Here is a 13,124-nt window from a genome sequence, read left to right as displayed (position 1 = left end):
GCTATCGTTAAAAAATATCGCAGGCCACACGGTGGACTGTGATTGGCAGTTAACGATTCTAATTACTTTGCAATCCAAAAGCAGAAAAATAGGTTTCGCTATCAATAAGGCTTAAATTTATAAGCTCCCGTCATTGGCGCATATAAACACTACCTGGCTTATGGGATGCAATTAGCTAATCCAAACTATATTAATTTAATTTTGGTCCAAAATAATAATATTATAAATGCGAAAGTAAGTCAATTCAAATTTGATGAATATTAATATAGAGATAGATGGGACCTAGAAGAAAGAATACGGGTTACTTTTTGTCACAAAAATAAGTCCTAGAAGGGGTGAAATAGGGGGATAAATTATATATATTTTATTAATTTTATGCGGACAAACAAAAAACATCCTAATTTCAACAGGGAAGATGGTTTCTCCGTACCACCAGTTTGGGATCCAGTATTTCCTCTAATGAAAAATCCCAAACAGACATAAGACTGCAGTACTAATTAATATGTTTTAGTTTATTCTAATTTCTATTAATAATTAATAATAAATTAAACTTAATAAAAATTCATTAAATAAAATAATTTGTAAAACTTAATGTAGCGTAAATTGGAATGTTTTCTTTGTAAAATTAAAAATAAGGTATTTAATTAATAACTATTGTAACTATAGTGAAAAAATAGGGTGGTTTGCATTAATATTAGACATAACTGGTTGAAGACTGTACCACCACAGTCAACCGTGACCATGGGACCTATAAAGGGCCCGAAACGTCGGTTTGTTTGAAAAAACAAATATACGCGATTTAAATCCGGAAAAATTGTTTCATTTCCTATGTGTAACAATCGCGAAAACCTAAGAACTCGATAAAGAGTATTTCATTCATTCGTTCGTTCATTCATTCCTTCATTCATTGAATTTAGCATGATTTAACATTCAATGGCTTCTCGGAGTAGCAAATTAATTTACTTCCATTTCTATGACCACAATTTTCCGCAAAGAAACGTCTAAATCTGTTAAATTATGGCCTAAAGTTTAAAAAGGTGACGGGATCAAAAGGTGGAAGATATAACATAGAATAGTAGTCGTAGACCTATTTAGTTATGCATTAATGTCGAATGATAGTGTAACGGGGTTATGATTATGGGATGCAATAATGGATCTACAGGTATTTCCTACAGTATTGAAATTTTCTTAACGTCAAGTTTCCTGTTCTGGACACTAGGACTATACATGAGCATTTTTGCACTGTTTTTTTTAATTACCGAAAATAGCGCAAGCAAATTAGCATTCTTTTAAACAAGCCTTTCTAGATATCAAAATGTCTGCTATTTACCTACGTAAAAAGGTCATTCTAATACGCTGCTTATTCAAGCGCTCAGTATATGTTTTTTTAATCCAATTGATTTTTCAGAAAAACAGGACAATTTCAGCTTTATTTTATCTTGTATATAAATCTATTGATATCCATGATACTATAGAATTATTTAAATATTTTATACAAGAGGCAAACAATCAACGAGCCTACCTGATGGAAAGCGATTACCGCTGCCTATTACCATCAAGTTCACCGTGATTTGTTGCATAATTGTTCAGTTACCCACCATCTTAGAACAAATAACAATATAGGAATTTTATTCAACAAAAGATCCCAAATGTTATGCAATATTTAAGTAACACGTCACGTTTGTTGTAAAAGTTTCTTACTATGTGATTGTGTAACAAATGCTTAATATAATGTTTCAGACCTAATGCGGCGTGACAAATCGATAATGTCTTAAATTTACTAGTAAATAAAACTACGCTCCCTTATTACCTATTTACAACTTAGAAACATAATTTAAAACTTATTGTCTCTACCAAAAGAAATGAGTTACGGTGCGGACTTCACTAAGGCAATTTCTCAACAAATCGTCGTCACAGGTGCTTTAAATGTTTCTTACACATCGCTCATTTGGTGCAACACTGACACAATTGTGCTTCTTGTAAGTAACGCTACAGAAAATGGATTTGAATTGATTTTTTAACTTTACATCAAATTTATGACGTGTAAAAAGAAAACTTTGTGTATTTTACAATATGTATAAATTTAAAATTACTGCCGACTTTTCTTTAAACGTTAACACTTTTCATGTTACAAATGTTACATACTTAATTAAATTTTGCCAAAATTACTATTGCGTCAATATTGCACCAAATGAGCAAATATTGTAAACTGCCATGTAAAAATAAACTAATCTAATCTAAAAAATATTGTAGCAAGGAAAAGATTTAACGGTGTACAAAGTGAACACAAAGAAACAGGAGAAAAGTTTGATTATTCGCTTTCAATGTTTTCGTTACCGCGGTCTCCTCAACGACAACTGAAAGGCATAAAATATTGAAGTCCTCGTCAAAGTTAATCATATGAGTTCGAGCTCAAAAACATGATGGCTGCTGTACAATGTTGAGGGGTCCCTCTCACCTGTCTAGCATTTCTGTCATCAGATCACTTTAACATTTCTTTCATTGATTAGAATTACACCTATATGCCAAATTTTAACGTGGGTGAAATTCAATAAACCAGATTCATCCCCTAATTGGCCACCCTACGATGTAGAATATTTTCTTCGAATTTGAATGAAACTACAACTGAGGTACCCCCTTTCCAACAAGAAAAGAATCATTGAAATCGGTTCACAAATGTCGTCGCGTAACATACACACAAAAAATACCATTAAATTTGCCTCCTCCTTTTTTAAAGTCAGTTAAATAATAATAACAAACCATTTATATCAATCAATAGGCCATAAGATAATGGTGTTAGTTGCAAAAGAAAACTTTAGAACTATGTTTACTATGATTGCAATGAATTTCGAAAATTTGATTATATTATTTAAAATATGGAACCATAAATATTAAAATTAAGAAAATTCACAAATTATCACTTAATTTCACCAGTAGCGTTTTTTTCATCTTAATCCAAAACTTTAAAATTGTACAGTCAAGACTATAGGCAAACATCTTCAAATAAAAAAAATAGTAATAATTTTATCTTTAATTCGTTTTAATAAAGCTGTTTAGATTTATATGTAAAAGTTGTAGTATGAATAATCATTTAACAAACATTGCAGTCACTGAAAGCATATCTTCGTAGAGCGCGTTCGACAGCCGACAGAATATCTCAAGAACCCTGCTCGCGTTCACGCGTTTTTTGCAATGCGGGAACCATTTCTAAACTATATTCTATCTCTATCGTTTCTAAGTTTCGTGTCTTAGTAGAAACGAGACAGAACGTGTGCAGTGCTTTTATTCGACTATGGCAGTGTCACATCAATGGTTTATACAATGGTTGCCTCCGTCTATGGTACTGTCGGACGTAAACCGGGAATATCAAAGTATCAATCATCGATGGAACGATAAATGGTCATCTCCTGTGTTACGCAATGTGGACAAAGAGTTTGAATATTATGACCCTTATGAACCACCAGATTCCGTTCAAAGACAGGAACAGCCGGCTTATAAAGACGATCAAAAGAATGTAGAGTTCAAATATAATGGTGAGTTATTATTTTTAAACTTTAGTGACCAATTTGTCCGCACAAGGTGATACTCTTGCTTGTAATAATTTTATAACTGTTTAGTTGTCACAATGAAAGTTTACATTTTAACATAAAAATAGCAAAAATATCAAATTATCTATTGCTACAAATTGGACCTGTGAGTAATAAATAAGCCCAAAACTTTTGTTAGTTTGAAAAATCAAATGCACGCGATTTAGATCCGAAAAAAATGGGTACATTTTCAATAGCAAAACGTGCTTAAATCGAATTCTTAGATTTTCGGAACACAAAGGTAATAAAACTATTTGTCGGATTTAAATCATGTATATTTGTTTTTTTTTTCAAACAAACCAACGTTTCGGGCCCTTTACATGTCCCATGGTCACGTATGTTATGTCCAAAATATAGACGTATTATATTTTCTTTGGTATTTTATGAATTTCGTGATTTTTACAAACGTTACACACATTAGTGCGTGTTAATGACGCGAAAAATAGGTGTCAGAGTCGTAAGAAGGCTATGGTAGGGTAGGCATAGACCCCTATGGGAAATGATTTTTATGACATATGTGGTTTATATGGCGTGCTAGCAATAATTTTAACGTTCTATGTAACACTTTTGATCTGGATATTTTGAATATGAATGTGGTTTCTGCAAGCCGAAAACTGATAGGATACTTCTTTGACTCATGTCATTTTTGTAAATAATACCAATGTAATAAATGTAGTTATACGTTCCTTTCTTTATAAAAATTTGTTAGTTTTAAGTGGCTCAGTATAATAACAATTATGGTGGGTCCTATGTAAATAAGCTGTCATGGGAGTAAATAAAGTTTTTATCAATCTATCTAAATCGCAAAGGTTGTAGGGGTGCTGCCACTGCGCCTTCGGACATAAGTACCAATTACCTGGGCTCAAACTATCGAATTCCTTGTAGTATGAGTACAACAGAGCCAACGAACTTAATCTGGAGCACTACTGAGCGAACAGCCAAACCGGAATTTAGAAAAGTTCACTTCCTAAATCGGTTTCACCGGGAATCGAACCCGAAACCTCTTCATGCAACGCCCACAGTGCAAACTGTCAAACCGCCGCGATCACCGTGTGTTTGTACATGACGAACAAAGTATTGTACGATATTAAACTATACTCTAGATCATGCAGATTTACGTGCACAGAACGTGGCCGGTGAATGTAGTCGATAAAAATATTGAACAAAATCACGACCCATATAGGCTGCAATTACCGGATGCGTGTGAAACATTAACGAAGGCGACACGCAACTTTTGAACAATCGTTGGTCGATATCATTAAAATTCGTTTAGTTCCATAAACTTTTACATTCAATCTTCTAAAGGCAATAAAGAGCAGCAGGGGAAATTGTTTGGACATGGTTTGAACATATGTTACAATTGTCACGCGGGTCTCGCGTAGAGTAAGAAATGATCCTTTTTAATTGTGGTCATTTCCCATTGTGGCCCAAAACCGCCAATTCAAAAAGTCGCCAATTCTAGAAGTGGTCAATTCAAGAAGTGGTCGTAGATGCCCCAGACAACAGCGAAGAGATCCGGTGTAAACGAGAGGCGATAGTCACCCGGTTGACCCTGAGCCTGAAAACGGCTACTGGGGAGATGCGAACAGGGTCAGGTTTAATGCGGCTAAAACATAGGCGTGTCTTTACACATGACATCGGAGTCCCCTACACCTTACTCCGACTTTCCTAGATGTATCCGTGCCGATAAGGGACCACCTTGAGCTACTTGGTCTGGATTTATCATCCAACCTCAACTTTGGGCGATCGAGTGCTTGGCAAAAACTACTGCCAGAAAATTAGGCATACTTTACAAAGTCAAGCAGTACTTAACACCTGAACAGCTTTTAAATCTATATAAAGCACAAGTTCGATCGTGTATGGAGTACTGCTGCCACCTTGTCATTTCTCATTGTGGCCTTAAACCGCCGAAAGGAGAGAAAGTGAGTAACACTCGGTTCGCGTGAATTTATTGTACAAGTACAACAGGGAAAAGGTGAAGGAACGTAGAAAGGAAGGACAGGCTGTAATTAAAACAGGTAGGTACAAAAAAAGGCTCGACAAAAACAATAGTATAAAAACAGGTACAATAATAAAAAACACTCCCTACGGTTAGAACTTGTTAGTTTATTATAATATGATGAGTGAACTTACCCCAAAAGGACCTATATTCGTATTATTGCTGCTTATAAGCAGTTAGGTTACGTGATTAAGATCACGTCTGCTCGCCTCGAGATTTTTCTATGGAGTAATGACGGAAAAAGAAAAGAATTAGATAACGATTCAAAATTTCAAAAGTAAGTGGACAGGAACCAGAGAAAAGGGTGATAAGATGGATGAATAGAAGGATGACGATGAAAGAGGTCGCATCGTCATACAGTGGCGAATTTGTGGGAGCTATAACTGACACAAAAGAGTGGACGCAATGCAATGAAGTTTTAAAACAGTTACAAGTTTTATAACTTCACCCATAATGTGCATCATGTCATCAAAACTCTGTCATACGTAATGAATGCCGATATTAATAAAATAGTTATTTGTACTGATAACAAGATTGCTCCACAACATTTAAATCGCTGTGTTCACGGACATCCAGTTACACTAAAGTCTGTCGTTTTTGAAGATAGAGTAAAATCACATTTATAGGGTTGCCAGTTTACATAAAATTTTAAATAGTTACGTAGACAACTACGTAATTATTTAAAATGTGTGTATGTGTCGATAGTTTTATCGATAGATTATGTAAGAAGATAAAATTTTGCCAAAAATTACCAAATTGTAAAAGTTACGACGTTCTATTGCTTACTAATTGTGTTATTGCCTTTTTTTTTATTTTGACAGTTGGCCCACTAGTATCGAGACCAATTTTTATTCGTATACGTTTTAACAAGAATAACTGTATTGTATTGAATTGAAAAGAAAATCTTTAAAATATAATAATAACGCACACACTCAACATAGCCGCGCACTAGGGAAACCCTGAGTCGCGGGTGCCATGGACACACGAGAGAAATAATTTAGGCCATACAAATATTTCACCCGGCCCGGAAATCGAACCTGGGACCTCTGCGTGGCGGTCCGGCATGATAACCGTTCGGCCACGGAGGCAGTTAAATATAAATATGTCTCCTCTTTCTTCTTATTTCTCTTATTTTTCATAAACATAGTTCTAAATACAGTGTATTATGTATGAACTTACAAACAAAGACAATTTAACTTGTGCTCAGTGATTGGATGAATAATGGGTCGAGGATGATTCAAATTAAACAATTTCGGCTATTTATTCCATAAGCGTATTCAATATTCAGACGATAGTCGATAGAATATTAATCGACTGCAATCACTAGCAGCTCACAAGCGAGCAACACTTGTGCAATGAACTATCACTTTACTCCGTATTCAAAAAAGACTGACTACAGTAGTATATACGGTCATAGCTAAAATACAAGAACTTATATCCCGAAATGTACAATTGAAGTTGCAGTGGGTACCATCGCACATTGAGCTAATGATGAGACTGACATCCTAGCTAAGTGTGGAATAACAGAAGGGCAAGAGGTGAATATACTAAAGATTAAAATAATAATAAATGAGAATAAATTAGAAGGAAACAGAGGAAGACTGAGGATGACGTACAGCGAACAAATATAAAGGACTAAAGCTAAAAAGAGTCAAAGCAAATAATCTTTATTTCTTAGGTAAGCAAAATTACATAATAAAATCTATTGCTCATTTGTAAAGCAGATTTCCCTGAGAAGAAAGAATGAGCAAAAAGCTCTATAGGGTTCTTTGTAAATATACTTCCAGACATATCGTTCGAGCCACCTCGCATTTTTGTCATAAAGGGCTAGAATACAAAAGTAGTGTTATCGCCGTAGAAAAAGTTTTCCCTCGATTTTGCAAATCCAAATTTCCAACAAGGATTTACGGAAAAGACGTTTAGTATACTAGTTTTAAGATTGCTTAATAGTTTTTGACATATGTTGACACAGCTCATGTACCTACCTGTAATTTCAACTTACTGCTTGGCGGCAGAAATATGCAAGATGACAATATTTGCTCTTCCACAAGGAGCTCTGTGGCTACTAATTTAATTTTGGATTCAAAATGCAGTTACATTTTTCCCTCAAAAAGGTAAATTTAGTTTTTTTTATAACATCAAGTGACGGGACGAATAATAGACAAGGAGTTAGCTATGAACCGTGAAAAGTGGAGTAGGCTATACTGACAAGAGTCTGGCTCGAAAACGACGATGTTCTGATGAATTGTTCATTAAAATATCTATACCTATTTGGTACTATAATGTGGCAACCGCTATACATCCTAATGTTGGGCGCGGTGTTCTCCTGAGCAGACAGACACATTTAGATCACAGCCTGGACAGATAGCCAATTGCAATCAAGACTAGGACATATTTTTATCAACCATCTCTTCCCTCATTAAAGCAAGTGTCAGTAATAAACTAAAACGTACACACTGGAAAGAACTGAGAGGAGGTTTTGAAGTGAAGGGTGCTGGTGAAATTACAGGCACATGGGAATTGTCAACTTATGTCTCAGGGTGCATAATTTGCAATGGACCCGATCGCAGTGCCCCTCAGATCTGTACGATTCAAAGCTCTGATTGACACTGCAATATTATGCACAGGGTTGTCGCTTACCACCAAGTACACGCCTAGTTCGTCCCACTTGTTATCATAGTATCGCACAGCAACCCGCCGCTACTTCGTGCCCTCACAATGCTCAACAAACTCTTCACATACGGACCGTAGTGTGATGCTGGAGACTCTGTGAATGCTAAAGAATTGAGTGCATTAATTATTAATACAAAGATCGAATACTTAGAAAAAGTTTCTTCGATCCGGCCGGATTCGAACCGACGTCTTCTAGCAAACTGTGCTAGACGCTATGCCAACTGGCCACTGAATGAACCAGCGGATCTCACGAATTTTTCTATGTGCTTGTTATCGTATCTTTGTATTTGGTTTTCAACTACTTTTTAGCCATAGCGCTATCTATGAAAGTATTTCGACACCTTTATTAGAGATGTAGCTATTCACTCTTTTTTTTTTATTAGCTATGTATAATGTCCGGTTAGATAATTTTTCTAGGTGTTCAATCTTTTTATTAATAATTATAACAAACTAGTGGAGTAATTTCAAACAAAAAACTATTGAATATCAATTCAATGAAAATTTTAATTGAGTGTATTATTATAATCTATGTTTTTCTTTCCCTTTTTGTAATTTACAATAAATAAATCATAACAAAAAGGTTTCTAAATTCAAATTCAACACAAACCACCGGCACCGGTATTTAAAACTAATGTTCTACCAAATAGGTTATTATCATTGACATAGAAAATGTGTATTTACTCATAATCCTAAAGATCACGCAGAAAAACTTTGAATCAATTCGCTCCAGCCACGATCAAATTCGTCTAGAGTCGCGTTACGTAAATTCAAATGTGCATGAAGCGAAACGGTAGTAGTCTTCTTTTCAGTGCGTTTTACCATTAAAAAACATTGGTTATTTATTTTCGAATCTTGTCTAAAATCAATCTAATTCATCTGTTGAAAAACGTCCTATAGTTTGTTACTTTGGGCACTCTACTATTGAATTTACTCACGAAGGTAGTAAGATTGTTTGTACTGCACTATTTTAGGAGCGATAGATTAGGAGAATTCAAGGTTTGCGTATTCTGAGTAGAGTCCCGGAGTGGATTCTGGTGCTCTGGTACTCATTGTAGCGAATCGTAGCATTCGCTACAAATCTTTTCGTACATATTTCATAGTCTTTTTAGTAGTTTAGTTTTAGATTGACATTCTAAATTTAAATGTACTTGTTTTTGGCGCCTTTTTCTTTTTGTTATTGTAATTGTTTTTTGTTTCGTTCGTACGTACCGAATATATCCGTACCTTGTATCAGCGGGATACAATGTACTGCACTCGTAGTACAAGGAAATTCCTAGTTAGTCACTAGGTAATTGGTGTAGCGGTCGGGCACATTATTATTATAATTTCACTTTCTATCAGCTGATATTGTGGTTAAAAGCGAGTCTACTATGGTAAAAAAGAATCTTATTTCAATGTCAAATTTAAATCGTTACTATAAAATTGCCTCCGTGGCCGAACGGTTACCATGCCGGACTGCCACGCAGAGGTCCCGGGTTCGATTCATGCCGGCAGAAATATTTATTTGGCCTACATTTGATTCTCTCGTGAGTTTGGGTGTTATTTGTGTGTGTCGATTTGTGTGTCCATAGAACCCACGCGTTATTTATTTATAACTATATAAAAGAGATCATATAACAGTCTTTATATTTCTACAAAGTTTTTACGCCGTGGAGTTAAAACCAGTTTCACCCAGACTCATTTTACGTACTTCCACAAATTTACGACACTTCCCAGAACACCCAGACCAGAACTTATATAAAAAAGTTCATTTCCCAATTTGATCCTACTGGCAATCGAACCTGGCGTAACGCCGGAGCTACTCCATACGTGTGTGTAACCCGCGATACAGGGTTTTCCTAGTGCGGGGCTGTAAAAAAAATAATCCATATTCTTGTAACGGATTTAGCTTTTTTCATGAAGAAAATATGACATTAAATTTAATTATATTTAGTTAATGAATGAATTAATTAATGACATGAGTGTTGAGAAAATGGAACTATGTACGTGTGTAGCGCAAATTGGACAATTTGTTTGGTAAATTAAGATATTTAAATTTAATAACTTAATAAAAAAAACAGTGTAGTTTGCATTAATATTAGACATAACTGGTTGATGACGTTACCATCTCAGTCGTCGTGATCATAGGACTAGTAAAAGACCCGAAACTTAAGTTTGTTTAGTAGCAGTAGAGCTTCCTGTGAAAGAGTTCGTCCAGAGAAGTACTGCCACTATGTCTATTTCGGCTGAAATAGAATAAATGAGCAGGGTATGGGTGTGTTGGTGAAACTACAAGCACATGGGACTTGTTAACTTATGTCTCAGGGTGACGGACACAGAGGCAGTACCATTCAGATATTTGCGATTTAAAGCTCTGAATGGCACTGCAACTGATATGAATTATGTATTGCTTATCACAAGACATACGACATGTTCGTCCCGTCACTTGATGTCATAAAAAAAACAAATATTTTATTTTGTTTGTTTATTCTGTTCTGTTCTGTTCTGTTCTGTACTGTTCTGTTCTGTTCTGTTCGGTCCTGTTCTGTTCTGTATTTTATTGGATAAGGTCATCCAGTACATAATCAGAAATAGAAACGAAATGTCATTTAATTTGTTTGAAAACTAATCTGCCAAATCATTACGATGACAACTGCGCTCCGATTGGCCAGCCTGATTTCGAAACACATGACGGGTGTCGTATAATAAACGAAAGTTGAAAAATTACATATTTAATTACCGACTAAATGTGATTCCGTTTGTTTTTAATTATATGTTTGGCTGTTTTTCCCACACCACCATATGGAACAGCCCCCCATAGATAGAGATATTATATTTTATACAATAAATATAGAATATTTTTGGAATATACGGAGACGTACAAACAGGTCAGTTGTTGGCGCTGTACTATTTCAGGTTTCTAATTTGTGATTGCAACGCAAACGAGAGTTGATATTTAAAAGTGATATAAGGCCCATTTGCCTGATGAGTTGCTAGGTATGGATGGACCTTATTTCGTCTCTAATTCTGGTTATACACTCGATGGACAAGGTATACAAACACTATGCTACATGTAGGAATATAAACCTGCAATCCAAACATAGTATTAACCAGTAGACATTAATACATAAAAGAGATGAATTAAATATACTCAACAAATAAAAAAATAATAATGCTTACGTAACGAAATCAAGGTGGTGGATTAGAATTGTAGGAATCGTCTAAAACTGTAATATTATGACAGTATAATGGTCTGGTTTGCTAGAAGAGTTCGATGGTTCGAATCCGGCCGGATCGAAGGAATATTTTCTACGTGTTCGATCTTTGTATGAATGATTATAACAAAGTAGTGGAGTAATTTCACAAAAAATAATTGAATATCATTTCAATAAAAATTTAAAAAAGCCTGGGCTAGGCAGCTGTAAAGGTATCTAACTGAGTGGCGAAATACTTTCATAGATTTCTCATAGATGGCGCTACGGCTAAAAGTCGTTAAAATCCAAATACAAAGATCCAACAACAGGCACATTGAAAAATTCGTGAGGGCCGCTGGTTCGTTCCGTGGCTTAGTTGGCATAGCGTTTGGCACGGTTTGCTAGAAAACGTTGGTTCGAAACCGACCGGATCGAAGGAATTTTTTCTAAGTGTTCGATTTTTGTATTCAAATTATAGTATACTGGTAGTTATTAACCGACTTCAAAAAATAGGAGGTTCTCAATTCGAACGCATTGTTTCTTTTGTATTTATTTTTATATTACAACCGATTTTGATGATCCTTTTTTTGTTGGAAAGAGGGTATCTCAGTATTAGTCCCATTTAAATTTCAAGAAAATATTCCACGTGTAAGGGTGGCAAATTAGGGGATGAATCCGGTGTCGTACACTTTCCGGTAACCGATTTCAATAAAATTTGGCAAATAGATGTAATTCCTCGAACTTTTGAGGTCGGTTTTTTTTTATAAAAATGTCATTAACTACCATTATACAGATCATGCTCAGAATTGATATTCTACACATTCTGGATATCGGGTTGGTACTCGATTGTTGACATATTACACGAAATTCAATATTTTGGTAGGTATTATATTCTCTGCCACCGCTTGCATTGTTGTACATACATCGTTAAAACTATCGGGCGTCAACATTTGAAGCGACGACTAAGTGCAGATGGTTTATGTGCCTCTGCACAAGTGTCATTTGCTCTATATTCTTTCATTAATCCGGGTATGTTGCATAAACATGTCGACAAACCATAGCATAAAATATTATTAAGCCACTAAATCCTACGTAGGTGCCATTTGCCTGTAACACAATATTATACAACGATGTAATTAATGATCACCTCGTAAACAAAGTAACGCCTAAGTAGTTATTAGGTACGTTATGTGTTAGTAATTGACGATGATGCATTAAGTGAACGTGTTCGTCGGCGTAATCCAGTCATTACATAGGTTCTGATACCTCTATTAGGAAAAGGTAATATAAAAAAGACGCGACAACTTTTTCTGTCTCAACACTGTTTCAAACTTTCATAGTGAATAATTGACACCGACACAGAAATTACACTATTAGCATTGACTTACAATTACATGGACGTCGGGTCCGCGCTAAAAAGTGTCCGCACTTGTAAGGCGCTAAAATCGTATACAGAGCGCCAAACTCCGCTTTAGTCTTCATTTGTTCGACTGACAGCGCGATACTGCGATGACATTACAATTTAAATTTCGAATAGGTTGACTTGGGACATTTTTTTCGTGGTTTTTGTATTAGACCCGTCGTCCATTTATTTGTAAGTCAATGACTATTAGTGTATTAATAAGCACACACACACACGCACTCGCACACACACACACACACACACACACACACACACACACACACACACAC

At 35.4% G+C, this 13,124-nt stretch overlaps 1 protein-coding gene across 1 annotated transcript in view; it reads left to right on the top strand.

The window, feature by feature from the left end:
• The first annotated feature begins 3,167 nt into the window (after positions 1 to 3,167).
• The window catches only part of LOC113228491 (protein yellow-like), a 26,223-nt gene continuing 16,266 nt past the window's right edge, over positions 3,168 to 13,124 (top strand). Inside the window, exon 1 of the mRNA XM_026461819.1 lies at positions 3,168 to 3,533. Within this exon, the coding sequence (XP_026317604.1) occupies positions 3,293 to 3,533 (241 nt within the window). The 5' untranslated portion in view covers positions 3,168 to 3,292. The remainder of the gene's footprint in view (positions 3,534 to 13,124) is intronic.

This window comes from Hyposmocoma kahamanoa, unplaced genomic scaffold (genome assembly GCF_003589595.1).
Source record: "Hyposmocoma kahamanoa isolate Upper Pololo Valley unplaced genomic scaffold, ASM358959v1 232, whole genome shotgun sequence".
In the NCBI taxonomy this organism is placed as follows: Eukaryota; Metazoa; Arthropoda; class Insecta; order Lepidoptera; family Cosmopterigidae; genus Hyposmocoma; species Hyposmocoma kahamanoa.
Note: the sequence above shows the minus strand (reverse complement) of the source record. Positions and strands in the feature narration are given on the sequence as shown.